Source organism: Camelus dromedarius, chromosome 3 (genome assembly GCF_036321535.1).
Source record: "Camelus dromedarius isolate mCamDro1 chromosome 3, mCamDro1.pat, whole genome shotgun sequence".
NCBI lineage: Eukaryota > Metazoa > Chordata > Mammalia > Artiodactyla > Camelidae > Camelus > Camelus dromedarius.
The window spans coordinates 21985697-22008040 of NC_087438.1; the positions used below are offsets into that span (position 1 = coordinate 21985697).

At 41.0% G+C, this 22344-nt stretch overlaps 1 protein-coding gene across 6 annotated transcripts in view; it reads right to left on the reverse strand.

Moving 5' to 3' along the window:
- DROSHA (drosha ribonuclease III) overlaps window positions 1–22344 on the reverse strand; it is a 104018-nt gene that overhangs the window by 63181 nt on the left and 18493 nt on the right. For all 6 annotated transcript variants that reach the window (XM_064479775.1, XM_064479770.1, XM_064479773.1 and 3 more), the window contains 7 exons: window positions 21264–21418; window positions 18365–18445; window positions 12589–12675; window positions 10273–10359; window positions 4708–4779; window positions 3050–3131; window positions 2018–2092 (listed from right to left, as the gene is read on the reverse strand). In XM_064479775.1, coding sequence (XP_064335845.1) covers window positions 2018–2092; window positions 3050–3131; window positions 4708–4779; window positions 10273–10359; window positions 12589–12675; window positions 18365–18445; window positions 21264–21418 — 639 coding nt within the window. The remainder of the gene's footprint in view (window positions 1–2017; window positions 2093–3049; window positions 3132–4707; window positions 4780–10272; window positions 10360–12588; window positions 12676–18364; window positions 18446–21263; window positions 21419–22344) is intronic.

Here is a 22344-nt window from a genome sequence, read left to right on the forward strand (position 1 = left end):
AAATACACATCAGAATGTATTCTCCTTTTTAATTCACCATTTTCTGAAGATCTTTCGTGAAGTCACATTGTGAAAAATAAATCAACCATAATTTGCTACAAAAATGCATTTTATACATTAGGTATTTTGCTGCATTCTTTGAGGTTTTTTTAGGTATATTTCCAAAGGAAAGTCTAATGAAAAAGTAAATCTTGTTAAAAAATAAGTAAATAGACCTTTTTCTTTATGACAACCTAAATTTTATCCCTACATAGTTGTAATAGTTTGTGAGAGCTGAAATCCCACAAAGTAAATATCTGACATCAGATTTTTATTTAAGATGATTTTAAAAGTGTCTACTTTCTCATAGAGATTTGTTTGGTCATAAAATGCCTAGAGGCAGACAGATAGAGAAAGGAAAAGCTTTTCAACAAACTCACTCTAACACCATTTTCTAGTAAGTTTACTGCTAAAGTGCCATTATAAAATCAAAGAAGCATTCATTTGAAAAGAAAAAAGAACCTCCCAATAAAATAAAGCCAGATGGACAAAAGAAAACCTTTCGAGTGCATATGCCAAACAAAATAAGCATTGACAATAATACAAAAATATGAATAACACTAATACTGAAGTAAAAATAAGCCATTGTGACTGAGTGGAATGAGGAAAGGATATCAAGGACAAAATCTGGAGGAAAATCTAAACTAGAATGAGTAGACAAGAAACAAAAGCCACAAAGGAAGAATCAGAGAGCTAGAAGGCAAAATGGAGAGCTCAGCAGACAGACAAGGCCAGGAGCCCAGGTACCAGACTAGAAGGGGTAAGGAAACTGAAGTGTGCCCACTGGTTCTAGCTTTTGGAGGCAGGCTCTGGCATCAGCGGCTGCATCAGGGTGGGGACAGGGTAGGAGGGGGTAGGGCCCTGAAGCAAAGGCAGGCTATGAATGGCCCAAATTCGACAGGCTGGAGGGAGAGGGGGGAGGCATGGGGGAGGCAAGGGCTCCTGCCCCCAGGAGGACAAGAGGCATAGGGTTGAATTTCTGAAACTGCTGATACTAGACGTGGGCAGAAAGCTGCACACTGAAAAGCTCCCCAGCTGAAATTGTAAACCACAGATTTACCACAGCAGTCAATTTTTTTTCTCCCATATCACCAAAGAAAAGGAATGGCTGAATTGACATTTCCATGGAAGGTGGTGGTTAGCACAAGGGGCCAAGAGACAGAAGTCAGAGCATAGGTCTCAAGGGAGAAAGCAAAGAAAGGTGGCTGCACACAGGGAGAAAAGGGGAGATTCAAGCAGAAGCAACGGGAATAAGGGCACGAGAGGCTGGAAGTATAGACAGATGTCACCGGAAAGTGACATCCCTGAATGAGATTCCAGGGATGAATTCACTTAGGATGGCGAAGATTCTGCAAACAAAAAGGCATTCAAAGATTTCATTAAAAACCCAACCATTTTAAAAATCACAGTGCCATACCTCACAGCTAGACTCTTTAAAATAATTAAAAAAACAGTTAAAATATTGCTTTAGAAAACATAAGCCATATATTTACTTATATATTTTAATTTCATGAGAATAAATTATTATGTTTTTTTCTCTGTAAAATGAGTAATTATGTAAAAAAAAGAAAAAACCACCTACAATACCACTGTCTTAATATAACTATTACTGTAGCAATTTTTAGCTTAGGTATAATCATATTGTTTATGAAATTCAATACCTGTTTTCTAATTAACTATATGTGTTTTAAGCCACATGCATTTTTCCATTTTAATTTTAACACTTGCTTGATATTTTTCCAAGTAGATTCTCAAAATTTATAAATCAATTCATCCATTGCTCATCTAATTTGGGGTTACCATAAATTATGCAGGGGTATAAATCAGCATGTATAATATTACACTTTCATGCCTGACCTGAGAAGTAGATAATTAAGTATCTGAAATGGGAAAGTTGTCCCTAAAGATTGAAAGGAGAATGGCAGGCTTATTTTCAGATGCACTATCTCTCGGGTCACTGACAAGCCAAAAGATTTACCTGGAAGAAACCTTACAAAACGTGGCATGAAATGAAATCTTGGGCAGCAGGGAGGACTGTCTTCAAACAAAGGACCTAAAGTAAACAAGTGAAAAGGAAAGAAAAAAATTAATAAAACAGCCTCAGGAAACAAACAATGCAACTTAATTCCTAAGATTTATGGTAACTACAAAAAAACAAACAAACAAACAAAAAACCACTAGAAGTTTGGGACATAAAACCCCATTCCCTTCTCCTCAACAGCTAAATCAATCATGTGGTAACTGCCACAAACACCCCATGAAGACTGCAGTGAGGACACTATCCAAAGTGAGAGCGGAATGAAAGCCCCAAGTATATATACAGTATGCCGTGTATATGGTAAAACTAGTTTCAGAAATTCAAAAATATAAAGATTTTTGTTGTAACTGAACTACTGCATGATATAATATGCTTGTATTTTCATTCCTTTTCATCTTAATCAATTTAAATGGAGAAAAAAAGAGAGAAACACTATTAAAAACTTGGTTTGAAAAGCCATTCATCAATATACTGTTTTAAAATAAATAAACTGATGTCTGCTGGAACAGAGGCACTTCCAGAGTGAACTATGATCCAGGAACCAAGTATCAGGCCTTGAACTGAGGTAGCTCACCGCGTATGTGTTGAGGGCTAACTGAAGTTCTATTTTAATAAACTCATCTTGGAAGAAGTTTACTAAAGTTTAATAGATTTAACATATTAACTAATGAGATTATCCCTGATGCACATACATGAACGTAGTTACTCATTATAACTGATACCATCTTCTTAGGTACCAGTTAGGTAACAGATAATGGTCATCTTCGGTAATGGACACTGTAAAACTGCACTAAAATAAGACCCCTAAGAACTTATCCATATCAAACAATAACAGGTGTTCCTATGAATAACACATTTTTCCCTGGGTATTTCAAAAATAAGAGAAATTTCAACTTTTATAGGAGTTTTTACACACAACCACAGCATTCTTCTACAAGTACTAAACTTTTCTTTAAACCCTATTTTATTTACCTTTAAGATTCCAGTCATACAATTCCAAAATATCTCTGAATAGGAATAATGAAAAGAGTTCAAGTCCTTTCACACAAAAATTCTGAAAAATAAACCAAAACCAATTTACTGTAGTACTGCAAATACATATTAACTGACAGTTAACGTGTTCTAGTCAAGTGTCTTTAAAAGAGTCTACTGAAACTATGCTAAAAACAAGTAATTTCCTAAAAAGTTTGGCCACTATCCTGTAACAGCTCATTGGCTTGAGACATTAATGAAGCAGGCAATGATGCCATTCGGATTCCTAAGAAAAGTCCTAAGGAAACTTGGCCCTTCCCAAAGTACAAATAAAATGATGTGAAATTTAAAAATTAAAGTCTCCTTTATGCCATATTTTTCTAACCCAACTATAAAATGTATCAGAATCTCCTGGAGACATTGTGTTAATTCAAATTACACACTGAGCAACCAGCTCTGATAGGCTTATCCCTTGTGCCCCCACCCCACCCTTCCTCACCTCCACTCACCAAACACACCCAGGATCACTATTAAAGAAGTCTCTCTGCCCCAAAATTCAAAATTTAATGAAGGCAAATAAACGGCTAAGAAAACTACAAAACTTTGTACCAAAATTTCTGCTGTAAACAAGCTTAACAGATGATATATTTGCAAGTGAGACTTGTCTCATAATTCTTCCTCCTACTTGTTTTGCTCAGGGTTCATAAATCACCCTGCGTGAGATCACGCCAGAAGTCATAAACTTTTACAATAGCAAATGAAGGCTTATGACCTTAAAAATCAAAAGGAAGCAAAAAAAGCCCTTCTAAGCTGAAGAATGAAGGGGCGGCCCTTTCTCTTTAATTCTTTTTGAAAGACAGGTGGAATTAACAGGACTTGGCCAGGATGAAATAGGTGCACACGAAGCATGCGTGTCATGCTCATCAATCCCCCTCGGTGCTCTGCTGCCCTCGACGGAGCTGTGCCGTTAAACAAGGTTTGCAAGAGGAGTTAGGGGCTCAGGAAATCGACCCCGACTCCAATACAATGTTAAGTGCACGAGCTTGTTTGCTGTCTAGTTGTTATTTCTTCGTGTGATTTGTTGACACCACTAAATTCAAGATCAGGCAATGAATCATTCTGAGACTCACATTAATCTTGCTTTGGAATTTTAAACCTCTTGCATATATTTAGATAAATCTGCTGCTGAGCATCCGCAGTGAAAAACAATTAGGAAAAATATGTAAATATATGGGAAGAAAAATGAACCAGACATTGATCTTGTCACTGGAGATAATGAATAAGATTATTCCAACAGCTATCAGATTCAGTTTCAGTTTTCTAATTTCCTCTCTGATAACAACCAGTAACCAAAAGCTGTCCTCTGTCCAAAACAAACTAGAAACAGATGTAAAGTTACTATCAGTAGATGCAACATGAGGAGAAATGGGTTCAAAAACAGGTCAGTAAGTTGGAAAAATGACCCAAATTGTAACCTTGCTCCTAAAGCTACATCTGACTAGTCACACCTGACCGGCCCTTTCAACAGTGAACACAATACATTAAAGGTATTCTTATGGCAAGAAGCTAGAAACGGCCAAGTTCTATGCTTTAAAGATACGTGTGGAATAAACAAAAGAGCAAACTGCATCAAACTGTTAAATAATCTTTTCCCTTACCTCAGGCATCATCTCTTCAATGAAATGAATCGTGTAGTCTATGTTGAATCGAATTACTTTACACAGCGGAATCTGCAGTGATAAGAGTGAGATGTTCAGTTCTGAAATACCTTCCTGCGCTCACACTGTACATGTGTTTTGCCCCTTGACCTACGAGGCCATGAACCAAATGAGAAAGCTTCACCTTGATCTGAGCTGCTAACAATACTGAACACAAAGCTTGACTACAACTGCCAGATTTTAGTAGCAAGAAGCCAGCTGGCTGGGCCTCTACAGGAAACCTGCATGATGTTGGTGCTTAATTAACTGTATTAGCCACAGCAACACAAACATGACAAGAACTCATTAAATCAAACATATCGCCTTTAAGAACTAATAAAACTACAATTAAATACCCCTTTATCTCAGGTTTTTTAAATCTTTCAGAATCTCCGGCTCTCCAGGCAGATAAGCGATAGGAGGCTGACAATTCAACAGTTAGAGATTCGTGAGCCGTCAAGGTACACGCTACTCTTACCGCCTATCTGGCTCCAGAGCAGAAGCAGTCATAGTGATAAAGGGACTAGCTAACACTTCTTGAGCTAGGCACTGCTGTACTGCCTCACCTACCGTTACTCCTGTGCCCACCCCCTGGAGGCAGGTACAGCTCCTCTCCCCGCTGTACAGTGGAGGAAACAAAGGCAGAGTCATCAGGTACTTGGCCTAAGGTCACAGGCAGCTGGTGAATTCGAAATTCTTGCTTTAGACTCCAGCTCTAAGCCATTGGGATACCCACCTCTCTAATACACACGTATGTGTGAAAACGAAGGAAGGCTGAGATGAAATAAATCCACATGTTTTCTTTTACCCATGTTTCATCAGACACTAGCCCAGTGCCTAGATTGAACAGGTTTTCTGTCAGTATACTTATGAATGAAGGAAAGGATGAGAAAAAGAGGGTGTGCGGTTACTGCAGTGGCTTGGCTGACTAGTGGAGGAAAACAATAACTCAGAAGCCCTAGAGATGTGGTAAGTAGGCTTTTCTGGCCACTCAATCTATCCATAAGACAATTTCATAGATATATAATCATTTTTCCAAACCATAGCAATCAGAAAGAAACAAATTTTAACTGCACCAGCAAAAGGAATGGTAAGAAAAACAAAGATAGTCTTATAATGCCATCTACTGGAAATCTTTTTCTCAGAAATGAAGTTTAGTTCTTAGGTGCTTTTTCTTTTTTCTTTTTTTTTTTTTAAAGATAGTGGCTAATTTGAGTGAAATTCATAACTAACTTTAACAAGAGATCCATTTTCAACCTCTTCATGGCAATGAGTTCTAAACCAACCAAAGCAATGTATGAAGGCCACTATCATTTTTAAGGTCTTCTTTATTCCTACAATCATTTAAACATATTTGAAAGCTATAAATTTGTGCAATTACTCATATTTTTAATACAAATTTTTTGCTAACAACGCTAGATTTATAGTTACTTTAAAATAAGCCACAGCCCCTAACATTTAAAGAAAAGTAGAGATCTAAAAGAGGAAGAAAGGCATACAAAAAGTATAAATAGAATACAATACAGTGTGACTTAGAAGTGCAATTAAAAAACAAATAAGCAAAACAGAAAGTATTAAGTGCAAAACAACCAAAGAGGAGGGAACATCTGAGTTAAGTCTTCAAAGATGGGGAGGGATTTCCCTGGTCATCCAGAAAATTAAGTTGGAGAAGGGCAGGAACAAGACAGAGAGAAGGGAGCTGGGGGAAGAACAGGCCGTTAGTTCATCAGAAGGAAGTGCACAGAGACAGAGAGGCAAGTGATTCTTGACGGGAAAGTAGGAACAGTATTATGCAGACCTTATAAACCATGGTAAGGATTCAGGGCTTATCCTTACAGCAGTGAGAACTCATTCAAGGGCTTTAAGTGAGAGACTATCATAGTTTATGTGGATGGGCTGCTATGTAAACAGGGTGGGAATGGCTCAGAGGCGAGCAAGGCAAGAGACCAGAAGGCCAGACTGGGGTCTAATGAAATAGTCCAGGAGCCAAATAAAGAGAGGACTACAAAGGAGAGGGAAGAATTTAAACACAGGAGATGTGAAATACACAGTGACTGTTCTGATGCGGAAGTAAGAGAGAAGAAAGAATAGAGGATAATTTCTAGGTTTCTGGCCTAAAGGACCAGACAGATCACAAGGAATACAAAGAAATTCAGGCGGAGTCCCCTGAGTACCTCAAACTCAATATGTGGATTAGATGACGAGTTCAGTTGCACACAGGTTGAGGGTGAGGTCTCTGAGGGGACACCAAGGTGGGGATGAACAACAGGCAATCTGAAATGTGAGTGCGGGGTAGAGCTGTATGTCACAGCCATCCATATCACCATCAGAACACGTGCGGGAGGAGAAGCCGTGGGTGAGACGGCGCCGTTCGGGGAGAGTGTACTCAGGAGACAAAAGGAGCACCGCCCTCAGGAACAGTCAGGAGGCCACAGAGAAAGAGCCAACATGCGAACTTTACTCCTCCCACCACGTGCAGAAGCAGTTCTGCTGGATGACTTATGCAGTTCATCCTTTCTCCACATTATTTCAACTAAAGTCACTTTTGGCGATTCCTTCTTTGACATCCTCTCTTACATATACTTTATCTCCTTTGGGCCCTTGTCCATACCACCAGAGCCCTTCTCAGACACAAATTTGGGAAGGCAGAATCTCCTTTTCTATTCAAACTTTCATCTCTCTCTGAGACTCAAAGAGAACTTGACATTTTCCTATGTATTGGGGGCTCAGTTGATTGAGTGCTCAATTGGCCAATCAAATAATATAAATGCCCACTTTCATTTCTTAAAACATGTTTGACTACTGACTGACACTAACTCCTACCTCATCCCACCAAAAACAAACCAAAAACCCCTCCCTAAATGTCTACATTCTAACTCTCTCACTGAATGACTAAATCCAGGGCAGGGAGGCCACTGGAAATGGTCAACTAAGGAAGGAGAGAAATGACTGTGGGGCATCCTTGTGCTTTTGAGGATGGATCATAAGATACTATGCACGTAACACGTACACCTATGTAACTTCAGTTATGTTGTCAAAGTCCTTAATAACATCAGGTGCCATGGTAATAACAAATGTACTACATAAAAGGATAAAATTCTCCTGGAATGCTCTATACTTAGCCAACGTGACTTTCAATCCACTTCAATTCAAGAAGACCTTAAGAGAACTCATCAGAACTAGACTTGGTTGAAATTTTAACATTACCATCATTTGCATGCCCGTCTTGCTGATGCGCTCTCTCTAGCAAGAAAATGAATCAGAACAGTAAAGCGATTTAATAATTCTTTTTCTTGGGAGGCTATTTCAAATTCAAGAAGCCTTTGATGGATCTAATTCCTATGAACTGTACAACACTCAGCTTAAAACTCGATTTATTTTATCAATATCTCTAACAGAAATAATGGGGCTTATCTTCTCATTACAGAGCTAAGTTCTCAAGTTTTTAAGAACTCAAATATTTATAAAAAATACATGCTGAAGCCAGGAATTTTTCAGTACTATCTTTTATTTTATAACAACAGTAAAAACTGCAATTCATTTAGCACTAGCAGCCTCCCATTGCCAAACCTTTGTGCTGAGGAACTTTAATAAAGCTCAAAGAATCACTCGTCCAAGGTCACATAAATATTGAGAATTAGTTAAACAAACAAACAAACAAACAAAGAATTAGAAGAAAGACTCAAACCTAGGTCTGTCTGATATCTTACCCAAAATAATAAGTGCCAATGTGTACTGTGTACCAAACACTGTGATAAACACTTTTCGGGTGTCATCTCACTTATTTTTTACGAAAGCCAGTAAGACTGTCACAACTAATACCTCTGTTTTACAGATGAGAAAATCAAGGTTTAGAAAAATTGCAATGTCAAATCACACGGCTAGTAAGTGGAACACAGCAATGTTTAAACCCTGGTCTCTCTCAAACTGTACTGTTTTCCTTCTTTAAGGTGATCCTGAAAATTAAAGTGAGATCTGTATTACTTGTAGGGAATTAATAGATAAGATAGGTAATTTTTAATGTTTTCATGGTAACTAAATTTCTTGTATCTGCAAGCCCTCTGGGGGAAGAAAAGAGAAGTACTTATATAGGGTGCAGTTGGATTAGATGACTTTTAAAGGCCTTTCCAACTCTAAGACTATGAGATTTGGTGTAACAACGGGTTTGAGTGCCTAATCAAGACGTTAAAAAAAAAAAGAAAGAAACCTTCAAAATTAAAAAACTTCCTAGTGCCTGTTCATAAAGATTAAGAACAATTCAATACAAAATTTTGTAACTACGTATTGTGACAGATGTTAATTAGACTTATCTTGGTGAGCATTTCACAATACATACAAGTATTGAATCATTATGTTATACACCTGAAACTAAATAATTCTATATGTCAATTATACTTCAATAAAAAATAGTGCAATATTAATACTCTTCTATATTATGGTCCACCCTAGAAGTAGACATCATATGTATTATCAAATAATTTTATTTTTACATTTACAATGTAATCATTTTCCCAAAGAAAATTCTCTAGGATAAAATATTGTTGCATAAAGAAAATCTCATTATGAAAACAATTTGTTTTAAATTAGTATCACTACTACAGAATCATGTCTACTAACAAAAAGTAATAATAGAAAGGAATAAGATTAAGCGAAGATTTTATTCCTCACCCTCCAATGGAACAGAATTTCATGTTTTAAGTAAACAGTACTAAAATAACTTTTCAAACTGCAGATGTAATTTCTTATAACCAAACCCAAAAGGATTAAAGAACATTCTGTTTTGATGTAAATACACCAGAGCTATAATTCAATAAGTTCTATAGCAGCGTCTAGACTGGGTAAAGCATACAGCTACACTCCCTTCCTGAGCCAGTGAATTCCACTCTACGTCCAACTGGAGTAAGCAATAAGTAAAACAATTCCCAAGACTGCCAGCTTTGAGACAGAAAGATTTTGACTCACAGACACAGAACTTCCATTTGAACCGATTACCAACAAAGCAGCCTTAATACCTGTATAAAAATATCATAGATCTGTATGTCAAAGTCTCTTAAAGAAGACGTATTCCTGGGATTCAAAAGCAGAAAGCTGTATGAAATCAATTCAGGCTCCAGATATCCTGAACAAGTTCTGTTTCATTATCTATTGCTCAGAGACTAAATAATAGCTTCTCCTTAAAACTTTCCAACTTTCTTTTGAAGGACACCCAACCCAAAATAGCTTTGACACATTACTCCACAGTTTATCCTTCTTTTTCAGTCTTTCACACTCTCAAAATGTTATTCTGACACACGTTTACTTGCACCATTTACTGCGGACCAAACCTGTGACTTATTAGCACAGATGTCACACTCCCACCTGACACACACTGCCGCTAACTTCCTGCAGCTCAGGCAGAGGGACGCAAAGTAATTGTTACTTAGAAGTCAGATGAAAAGAAACTCACTTTGACTTTCAAAAAGAAAGAATTAAGGGAAGGAAGGGGGCACAGGGAAAGAGAAAGCCAGCCAGTTAGCACATACTTACATTGGTCAGGGGGGCATGTGCAAACATAGAAAATCCTTCAAATATATACTCATGATCATCATATTCTATAACAGTTGGCCTGTCAGTCTAAAGGCAAACAGAAACACAAAGTATGAATTAAACAGACAACATGATTTGCATGTGCAGAAATCCAACAGGACACAAAGCAACCAACAGGAGAGATGTAAGGACTCCTTTTAACATTTCCCCAAACATCAAGGAGAAACTTTATACAAAAGTTCAATTCTAGCTGGAATTTCCTTGCTTGGTAGAATTCTCTGGCTTCAGTAACACTGTGTACTAGACAATCGATAATGTTTATTACAGGTGCTGTAAAGAAACGAGGCTACAAGGCTTTATCTTCTAGGAACTCACCTTATTTACTCCCACAGTATCACCAGCCCTGCTCTTACTGAACTATATATACTTCTGAACTAACAGAAGTCCTAGTGAGAACAACAACACAGTCAACCCAAAGCTCAAAGTGGAGAAGATTCAGCGTCACGTCAGTCAGGACTGGCAACAGCCTGGAAGGCTGTGGAAGGCCCCAGGGTGCCAGAAGCTCATCCCTCCCAGCTTCATTTCCAGGCCCTGCAAGGAGAAGCCAACCCACCAAACACTGTAAGAAATAAGTGCCCGCATAATGTCAAATGTCAAGGATCTTAATCACCTGAAAATTGAATTTAACTAAAAGATACAAATGTTGATACGAGGCTCTCTTCTTTACACTATTCTTATAGCCTGCCATTTTTAATCCTGGATGCTAAATGTGGAGATATCAAGATTGGTAACCTAGAAGTTACGTTTTCTACATAGATATTGAACATTATTCTTTTAACATTTTAAGTTCTTAAGGGGGAACCAAAGAATATTCAAATGTTATTTGTTTTCCAATATTACTGTTACTTCCCACTTAAACAGCTCAACAAAGCTATTCTAAACTGAATATAATGAAAGACCTTCTAGTGAAATAACAATGGTACAGCCACTTCGGAAAACAGTTTGGTAGTTCCTCAAAGTATTAACCATAGAGTTAACACACAATCCAGCAACTCCAGTCCTAGACTTACACTTAAGGAAAATGAAAACATACATCCACACAAAAAGTTGTACACAAACATTCACAGCAGCATTATTTCTAACAGCTCAAAAGTGGATACCATCCAAATGTCCATCATCTATTGAATGGATAAATGAAACACAGTATATGTCCATACAATGGAATATTATTTGGGCATAAAAAGGAATGAAGTTACATATTACAACATGGATGAATCTGGAAAACATTATGCTAAGTGAAAGAAGCCAAAAAGACCACATATTCTATGATTCCATTCATATGAAATATCTAGAATAAGCAAATGATAAAGACAAAGTATCTTAGCTGTTGCTGAAGGATGCGGGGTGGGAAAGAACTAACTGCTAATGAGTACGGGACTCTGTGGGAGATGATGAAAATGTTCTAAAATCAGATTGTGGTGATGGTTTCACAATTCTGTGAAAAGACTAAGTATCATGAAATACATACTTTAAATGAGTGAGTTTTATGGTCTATTAATAACATCTCAATAATACTGTTAAAATAGATAATTATTAATAATCTAATACTGAAATTACAATCTCTTGACAATGCAAGTAACCGGAATTAATTAATTTTGTACTGAGAAAAGGCAATACAGCAGAGTGGAGCAGCATATAGCCAGGCACACTGGAGTCAGTCTGCCTAGGTTCAAATCCCCACTGTGCCCACTTACTGCCTGAATAATCCTGAGCAAGTTGCTTAACCTCACCTGTAAAACATGGACTAGCGCCCCCTTGTATAGCGGGGATAAAAATATCCACTTCATCCATTTAAGGCTAGTAAGTTAACACATGTCAAATATTTAGAATGGTGCCTAGGAGCATAACCAACAAACATTAGGTATTATTATCACTGTCATAAAAGCTATATTTATGAGTCACTAGATTAATATATATAAGTTGTTTGCTGTTTTTTAAGAGATGCTCAAAAGTTCTATGCATTCTTCCAACTCCATGGCTCCAATGAACAGCTCCCTAATTCACCAGCTATTTATTAAGGGGTACTCAACAACATAAATGAAAAAAGATACAGAAAGTAGTATAATGAAAGTAAGCCAAAATAAAAGTCATTATGATAAAGGCCAATGTTACCAGCATAAAAATAAAATATTTTTACAAGAAAGAACATATAAGAACTGCATCCATACTTAGCCTATTCACCTTTCAACTTATTTACAAACATAGAATCTATTTACATGTTTAAATAAATGAAACCTGATTTTGTTAGGAACTTACTAAAAAGTTTGTAGGAGGTGAGACTGTAATTCGATAGTGGAAAAGTCTGCCCGCATTGTTGGTCATAGGACGACAGGGTTTGATAGCCTGAGGGGAAAAAACAAAAATGAGTTTAAGGGTAAAGCAGCAAAATACTGTTATCTAAAAATAGACTATTTTCTAGATACACATCTGACAAAAGGGGTTTTAGGTGTGTTCCGCCACAGACTGGTAAGAAAGAACAGTATTCATTCTACCATTAACAAGATAAAGAGGGTGGCTGGTTGCTGGTTATTCAACATATTTCCTCATGTGCAACACAAGGGGTTTGGACAACATATAGATCTTTCTAGATCTAAACTTTCATGAAAGTCTTCCTTTCATTTGTAAAATAACACAATAATTGACCTTTGGCTAACCTCCCAATAAACAGAAAAAAAAAAGCAAGAAAAATAATCTCAGAAGTCATAGCAGTAGGCTTTAACAGGGAAGGAGAAAAGTGAAAGGATTAAATATGCTGAGTAAAACAGAAGGAACCAGAAGTGCAGGACGCACAAGAGGCGGTGGAACAGAATCCGCACAGACAGGAAAAGGAAAACAGCGAGCATTAGAAGCATCTGTGGTATCTCTGGGTACGTGGTGATGTGCGACCCAGACCACCTTTCGAGTGAGGACTTGCTGCCCACTGTGAAGAGCACGGGCAGCAGAGTCTCCAGCCGCCGGCTCTTTCAGGATCTGTGTCGCTGCAGAGGCCCCCCACCTGACGTCAGGTGTGTACCGAGCGAGGCAGAGGTATGCAGGCCCAGCCACTGCAGCCCAACTTAAAGGCAATACTCATGCCTCGAGTTGATGGGGGCTTTGTTGGGGCTAACTCACGGGTGGACTAATCCCTCTGTCCAATTCTGCTAACACCTTCTTCATTTCACAGGTAAAGTTCCCTAAGGAACATTTATGCACCCTAAATTTCATCTTAGCATCGGCTTCTGGAGAATCCAAGGTGTGACAGTTGGTATCAGAAGTGATCCAAGAAAGCAGGAGCTAAGACAGGGTTTTGGAGCTGAATCACTTACCATCCAATTGGCAATGAGGAGCCCACCACGGAGGGAGATAGAGCACACGGCCCCTGGCACTAGGTAGCATGCCAACTGAAACTCTCAAAGATGCTCAATGGGGAGACCACACCAGAGGAAGCAGTGCAATGCACCAGGTGTTTATGAGAGAATGGCAGCTGTAAGGATAATGGGATGAATGACTACTGCTAAGCACCACTGATGCTCTGCCAAGGTCCTCAAACATTAGTGTGTCTTGATCACCTGCAGGGCTTGCTACCTCTCAGACTGCTTGCTCCCCATGCCCAGAGTTTCTGATTCGGCAGCTGAGGCAAGCTGAGAATTCTGCATTTCAAACAAGTCCCCAGCCCCAGGCAATGCTGGTATTAGTCAGAAGGCCTCACCTGGAGAACCACTGCTCTACAGAAATGGAACAGCAGAGGAGGAAAGGCAACTGGAAGCCAGATGTGAAAGCCAGAGGGCCTGCTGAGGGCACACAAAGACGTTCCTATCACCTCAGTGAGAGGTCAGAGAGGGCCAGGATCAGGCCCAGGGCTTACCTGTCAGAGTGGGTGTGTCTTATGGACTAACTACCATCCAACAAGGTAGGTCTGCTATGCCAAGGTCAGGGATAAGGAAACCCAGGATGAGGACATACAGGTTTTGATTCTCCATACTCTCTAAACCTTCTGCCTCTTCAGAGGTGGCCCATTCCTGTCTATTAAGAGCGAGCACTCACCCGTCTGAAGACAATGAAAGCCCGTGAAGGCAACAATGTCCTCACCCCCGGCACTCAATTAGTCTCCCCTCGTGGCCAACAGAGCTACAATTAGCGTCATTCCACAGCATAACTGGTTTCACCTTTCACAGCTGGGGACGCGCTGAGAGGAGACACACTATTCCAGAGGACCTGCAAGGAGCCAGCACCAGCAGGCGCACATGCGGCAGCAGGAGTCCACACAGGACCAGATGCTGGGCGGGTGCGATCAAAAGGGCCAGAACATACAACTGGTCAGGGAAGAGTTCACTGACTTGGGAGAATTCAGGATTCAAAGACGTCAGGATATGCTGGGAACTCCCTACTAAGATGTCTCCTAAAGCATGAAGAAACCACAGCCTGTGCTGAGTAAAATGAAAGAAAATACCAAAATTGCCATGACAGACAGAGGAAGGAATGCGAAGATTCAAGGAAATGGGTACATTGGGATGGACGTAATATCTATGACTGAAAAAGATACCAGATAATCACATCCCATGGGAAGTCCCTGGGGACACGCCATGGACCGAGGCTGATAGGAATGTGCTATGAAGGGGCATCAGCACCCCAGGAAGGCCCGTGCTGGCCTCCTCTGCAGGCTGGGCTGACAGTAAGAGCAGTGGTCACAGAGCAGAGCTTGCTGACAGCAACAGGGAGGTCAGGACTCTGAAACAAGGGAGGCCAGATGATGGGGCTAATTATAAGAAGCCAGGTCACTCAATTATCATTATGACCAGCAAGATCGAAGTGGCAGCCAAAGGGATCTGATCCACAAAGAGTCACAGAAGTGGTTTTCACAATATGGTGTCCTTCAGTACAAAATAAATGAGTGGTTGACAAGAGTACTACCTTAGTTTGTACCAACACAAGAAATTAAGAAGGGATACAAAGAGACTTCAGGAAGGCAGGTTATTCCAATTAACAGTCATGATCCCTTGCCCAGTTCCAGACCTGATCAAGTGACTAAACTCAATCCATTGACTGAAGAGGTGGCCAGATCCCAGGAGAAAGGGCCTTTCAACACTACAAGCAAAAATGGTCACAACAGTCCTGTCCTTCCTCAAAGAGGCCTATGGCCATTGTTCCCAGATAACTACTCACTGGGAAAGAAAAAGCCAGAAAGTTCAAGGAGTACCGAACGCAGCATCTGAATCAACTGATACTCGGAGGCTGAATGTATCATCCTGGTATTCCCGTTAGAGTGGGGGATATGAGGCAAAGGTAGTAAATGAAATCTTGGTCAAGGTCTGGATTACAGTTGGTCCACTGAGTCCAAAGATCCACCCAGTGGTCATTTCCCTGGTTCCAAAATGTATCACTGGAATTGACAAAATTGGTAGATGGTGCCACCTCACACTGGGTCCTGGATCTGCGGAGTAAGAGCCATCATAATGGAAGGTATGCGGCAACTGATTTGCTGAATATATTCTTTTCTATCCCAATCAGAATGAGGACCAGTTCTGATCAGAAGTGGTTCACGTTCACATGGGACAGATGATATGGGCAGTTTTGCCACAGGGCTGTGTTAACTCTGACACTCACTGTACAACGCAGTCCAAGGCACTCCTGACCTGCTGGCACACTGCAGAACATCACACTGCTCCACTGCGTCTGTGACGTTATCAAGTTGATCAAGCTAGAAGCCTTGATAAAACGGACACACTCCAAAGGGTGAGATAACCTTACAAAGATTCAGGGCCTACCACAGCCAAATCATTCTTAGGAGTCAGCAGTCTAGGGAGTTCTGAGACATCCATCCGAAGGAAAAGACAAAATTATTGCCTCTTCCACCTCCCACGATGAAGAAGGAAGCACAACACCAGGTGGGCCTCCCAGGGTTCAGGAGGCAGCCTGGAATTCTCAGCCTGGAATACTGCCGCAGCCCGTTTATAAAGTGGCACAAAAGGCTGCCAGCTGTGAGTGTGGCGCAGGTGAGAAAGGCCTCAGCAGTTCCAAAGCACAGTGCAAGCAGCCCTGCTGCTGGGGCCATACAGTTTGGCAAATCCTACACTATTGGTGGGAAAAGATGCTGAGAGGAATTTGTGGCCACACTGGGAGAATCGCCATGCTGGTCTCCAGGGTTCTGGAGCCAAGCCACGCCATCTATTGTGAAGAATTATATGCCTTTGAAAAACAATTCCTGGTGCTTCTGAGCCCTGGTAGATACGGAAGGCATGGCCCAAGGACAGCAAACAGACATATGGCTGGAACTGCCCATCATAAGCTGGGTCCTACCAGTCCCACCCAGGCACAAGTTTGGGCGGGACCAGCAATAATCCATCGATGGAGGGGGCATAAATCCAGAACCCAGTACACACAGGAGCAGAGGTCACAAATCCACTGCACGAGCAGGGGCCCACCACTGTTGCACCAGCACTCTGCCCTCAGCGACGACTGGGACAGGGGGGTGAAAGCAGAGGGAAGAGCCCAACCCTGGTTTGCAGATGGAGGCTTCGCGTGAGCCCAACAGCACGGACCCCACTCACCAAGGCTCAGCTGGCTAAGCCGACTGCCGCAGCCGAGCGCCCAGCGGCCACCTGCAATGGCCGGTGCTGAGCCCCCAGGACGGCACCAGTCCTTGAGGAGACCAGACTGCCACTTGGTGGAATACTGACTCCACAGGCCCCATCCATTGTGAAAAGGCCAGACGTTCACTTCCATAGGAATAAACGCACTCAGAGGATGGGTTCACCTGCCTGGAAGTCCTCGGCCAACACCACTGTCCACTGCGAACTCCTTTCAAGGAAAGGTCTGCTGCCCAGCTGTGGGGAAGCGTTCAGCAAGCAGCGTGCAGCCGTCAGCTCTTTTAGGGTCAGCCTCCACTGCCCAACCCCCTCCCCAAAGGCCGCGCCCTTCCTGAGGAGGCTCGCTCTGGGGACAGAGGGAGATGCAAATATGAAGGCCATTCTAGCCCCATGCGAGACATCCCAACAAGTTCGGCTTTAAAGGCCCGTCACAGGCGGACCCCTCCCTCTGCTCAGTCCTGAGTCCACACTCTTCCTGCCTGACCCGTGTTAACTGTCTCTACTGCAGCACCTGCCCTCAGAAACCCCAGCCTAGGCACGCACGCGGACACTCACAAGGTACAGCTCTCGTCCCCCAGTCCCTCACTGCTCTTGCCGACCCTCAAAGGTAAACGAGGTAAAAGTGAGGTGAACAGTTCAAAATGTCCGTCACTTCACATAGTCTGATTACCGTTATGGCCCCAAACAAGTTTTCAATAGAAATTAAGGATCTACATAAACTACGTCTGAACGTAATGTGCTGAATCATAAAGTGACAATCCTGAGATTAGTGACAATAACTTTAAAAAAGAAAAGATAATAGGGGAAAAAGTGAAGGAAAATAATTGAGCAGGAGCAGTTATATATAACTCTATGATGGAGAAGTATTCAACTCGTTCAGGCAAACATATCCAAGTGTCCCTGACGAACCAGGGGTTGGGGCGTGACAGATAAAACAAATCCAATCCACATGCTACTCAGTTGAGTGAGGACAACAAAGACTAACAAAGACAACAGCATATCCTTATGTCCCCCAAGGAAAGAGGGGGGACATAAGGATATGCCTTATAGCACCTCAGTAAGATCATTTCTCCAGGGCGAGTCATAACCATTTATAATAAAAACGTGCAAATTTGACACAACATTGTAAAATGATTATAAATCAATAAAAAACGTAAAAAACGTGCAAAAGTATTACAGTACGTATCATTTTAGGATACTTAAAATTTTTTTTAAAAGTCAAATTCACCTTGCCTATTTTAAACAATGAATCTTCCAAACGTTTTAAAGTTTCCTTGATAATGTGCCCCAGTCCACCCCCAAAACCCAAGTACGTTTCTTCTCCAGTTATCAGTAACAGAGACAATCAGGGCAAATGAGAAGCCTGCTTCACGGCTTTATTTCATTTACAAGGAAAAGAAGAGCAACAGCAGCTGTCTGCTTCTGGCTTCTCGGCGCTGACAAACATAATAACCCGAACCGGTTACCTCTTCTCCGGGATAAATGCTGTGCCTGATTCCTGTGCGTCTCGCCTTTGCGCTGCATTTGCAGAGCGGGCCATCATTCATCTGTCAGAAACAGAATGTAATTCGTTTTTATTGGGGGGAAAATCCACTCCATGCACGACGACACCTCGGAAACTGTGTGGGTTTTAATGTCATGAGTACCGAAGCTCTGAAGAGGCTGTCACGGTTAGGAGATTAAACGGATGTCCCCAAACCAGTAAAGCTGCAAACTGTCTATACTGCCTGATAAAAGGAAGCGCTATGACAAGCCTGGGTCCCCGACTTATTTGTGCAGCCAAGCAGAAAATGTCAATGTCAGTGCCCTGTTTGCCCCCATTTTCTTCTACCACTTCCCAGTATGTTCCTTCTATTTCTTATTTCAGGAAAAATGACTCTTTCACAAAAGAAAAGCCTATTTTATATTCTGAAGGAACACAGAGAATGCTTTGAAGGTGACCTGCAGATTAAATGTTTTCAAAGGAGAGACCTAAATGTATCTGAAGCAGAGAGAGGAAAATGCCTACTAGAACTAGAAAAACTTTCGACACTAATCAGGTGAGTCTGTGTTTTTTCACCTGAATTCATTTTACTGCCATGAACTCCATGCACGGGATTCAATACGTGAATAATCCTGAACACCTCTGGGATAGAAAGATGCCGGCTGAGCTAAGCAGTGCGGGGGCAGGGGAGGGGAGGAGGGTGATGCATAGCTCAGGGTCCACACGGTCAAGGAATATTTATTCTCATTTTAGCGCATGTGCTGCTGAAGCAAGCACTAGGAATAGTGATTCCAGATGGGAAAACTAACACACATATGATATGCTTAGTTATTTTAAAGAAAAAGGAAAAAAAGTCCAGGCTTCAAGGAGCCACAATATGAAGGGCTGAACAGGTTAGAAAAACAAGACAGCTATTCCACACAAGGCAACGGCATGTGAAAAAAGAGAGAAGAAATCCTGTTACGCTCCAGGGACATGCGACCCATCTAAATGGAATGGACCATATATGTAAGTATGAAGATAAAAAAGGCAGAATTGAGGTCAAAATCTTGAAGGGCCTGAAAGCCAGTTTCATGAGTTTATTCAGTATAAGTGATTAATCTGGAATCAAAAAGGAGATCAGAGTATCAGTTTGGAGAATGGGAAAGTGGAGTTTCATTTCTCACTTTCTTTGTGTGAAGTAAAAAACATATATTTATATATATATATGACACATTATGAGACATATATTTCTATATACATGTTATTTCTTTAAAGTTATAGGGATTTGTAACACGTTGTGCCCAATGAAAATATCTCAATAGAACTCTGAAAAGAAATATTAAAGTAAAAAACTGTAACTTTCTTCATCTTTTGGGGAAATCTAAAGCTCCAGGTGGTACAGCGGAGGAATAACATGGCAACCAAAATAAAATACCATGTGAAGGTATCACCCACAGGAACAGCCGGAAAACAGGTGTGACAGGATTGCCTCGAAATTCGCAACACACTCCTAATGCTGGACACAACTTGCTGTGATGGAAAGTGTGGGAAAATCACTTAGTGCTCACTGATTTCCAGGGAGGCAGACAGACACGCTACATTCCTGCCCTTCAGCAGGATCTGGGCCCCAGTGCAGACTAGCCCTGTGTAGGGCTTCACTGTACAGAGGACACAAAACCAAACACACTCAACAGAAAACTGAGCCTATACAGAAGGCCCTGGTAAATCTCTGATGATAATAAGAACCCACAGACACCAGGAATAGGCTTCCTGATGTGACAGCAACTGTCCGTTAAAAAGACCACATGCAGGGTAAGGGGACTGACTACTAGTGGACACAAGATTTCTTTAGAGGACACAAAAATGCTCTAACAGTAGATTGTGATGATGGTTGTACAATCCTGTGAATATACAAAAAAACACAGAACTGTACTTTTCAATTGTGTAAACCGTACGGTATGTGAGTTATAACTCACTAAAGCTGTTTAAAGAAATCATATACACGATTAATGTATCAAAGTAAGTTTCAAAATGCATTGACAATTTGCAAACATTTCTGCTCAATTCCCAGAGAGCAAAAGGGGACCACAAAGTACACTTCTGTCCGACATTCTAACTATATTAATTCTATCCAGGAAAAAATAATGTAGATAGCTGTCATCTAATAAGAACCAGGAGAAGAGCATTCAAAATAATATAGAATGGTACGTATGAATTTATTTACAAAATATAAAGTTTAAATTATCTTTTTTATAGGGATATGTTTTATTATGCTTGATTACTTCATATGCATTAAAGATATTATTTTTGTACGTGTTGAATATTTGTAAAATACAAATCTTTTGTAAAGACACTACTTTGTGTTATGCATTCATCATAAAACAGTAAGTAAAAATAAAAATGACTGTGTCCAGTTATGATGTCATTAGGTCAAACATGCTTATTAACAAGGAAGAGTTACAAGGAATTGTGACTACTGTCAACTAGGAACTCCTTAGGAATCAGGACATTCTTTACAGTATGGCTGCGAGATAAATTCCAGATGAGCTACTTTTAAAAAGAGCTACAAGTGCTCTCTCCCTCATCCCACCATTTGTCTCCTTCTGTTTACTACAGGTTTAATGAGGCAGCACCATCACCCTGCTCCCCACCACAGGATTTACAAACATCGTCAAACATGATTCAAGGAACAGTTGCTCTCGTGCTTATGTTTTGCAGCTGATCTCTGAAGCTGAAAAGAAATAAGATGTGAAGAATGATGCCCAACACTGAGAGTAAAATTCAGGGTTGTTTTTTTTTCAGTGTTCAGTACCAGCCAACATGCACCTTCTGAGCCTGGAGTCATAAACGTGATGTGCAGGTCTGCAACCTTCACAGCTAGAGCATGAAAACGTGCGCACCTGGCCTGGGTCGTTGTACCAGAGCTCATCGTGGAGTCGGTCGGGGTGGGCCTTCTTGCGTTTGATTTCCGCAATGACGTCGAAGACTTCAGAGTCCGAGCTGCTGGAACAGGTGCTATCCTCATCGGACTCACATTCGGACTCACTGGAACTCTCTAAGAGAGATGACGGGAAAGCATGGAGAGAAGCTGAAGTTACCCGCAAGCTGGTTTTGCACGGAGACTGACTTTGAAATGACTCACACCTCTAAAGGCAGGGACGGCTGTTTATATTCCAGCAAATACTCGAATGCCTACTCCACGCCAAGACCTCTGCTAAGCCACGCCGGAAAAAGTAATATAACCCATAATGCTAAGCCACAGTCTAGTGGGGAAAGCAAAGAAACCCAGTTTTTTACACAGAAAGATTTGGTGTACAATGCAAACTGCAGTAGCAGTATTGGGTTTCATATTCTAAAAGGTGTGGTGAGCCCACCCTGATCTGGAAAGGTCACTGACGATTTCTTAGCCAGCCCCAGGCACGGGATGGTGGTGGGCCTGAGCGGAGGGGGAGGAGGAAAGCAGTGCAACTGGGGCGCTGCAGGCAAACGCATGGAGGCAAGGGCGCCGTGGACTCTGGCTGGAGCAAAGGCCCTGCAGAAAAATACCTGGAAGTAAGGGGCTGAAGTGTTGTGAACGTCAGGCTGAAGGCTCTGAATGCCTGACAGAAGATTGAAAATTTTTTTCCCTCAGTAGTAGCAACAGAAGATTTCAGTCCTTGGAAGTGACAGGACAAAAACAGACCTAGTAGGGGGGCGGGTATAGCTCAGTAGTAGAGTGTGTGCAAGGTCCTGGGTTCAATCCCCAGTACCTCCATTAAAAAAAAAACTTAAAAAAAAAAAACAAACCAAGAATTATGCTAATAAAACAAGACAATCATAAAAAGATAAATACACTACAGTATGATTCTACTTATATGAAGTACCTAGAAGAGTCAGATTCACAGAGAGAAAACAGAATGGTGGTCGCCAGGGGCTGGCGGGGAGGACTGGGGAACTGCTGTTTAATGGGGACAGAGTTTCAGTTTAGCAAGATGAAAAGGG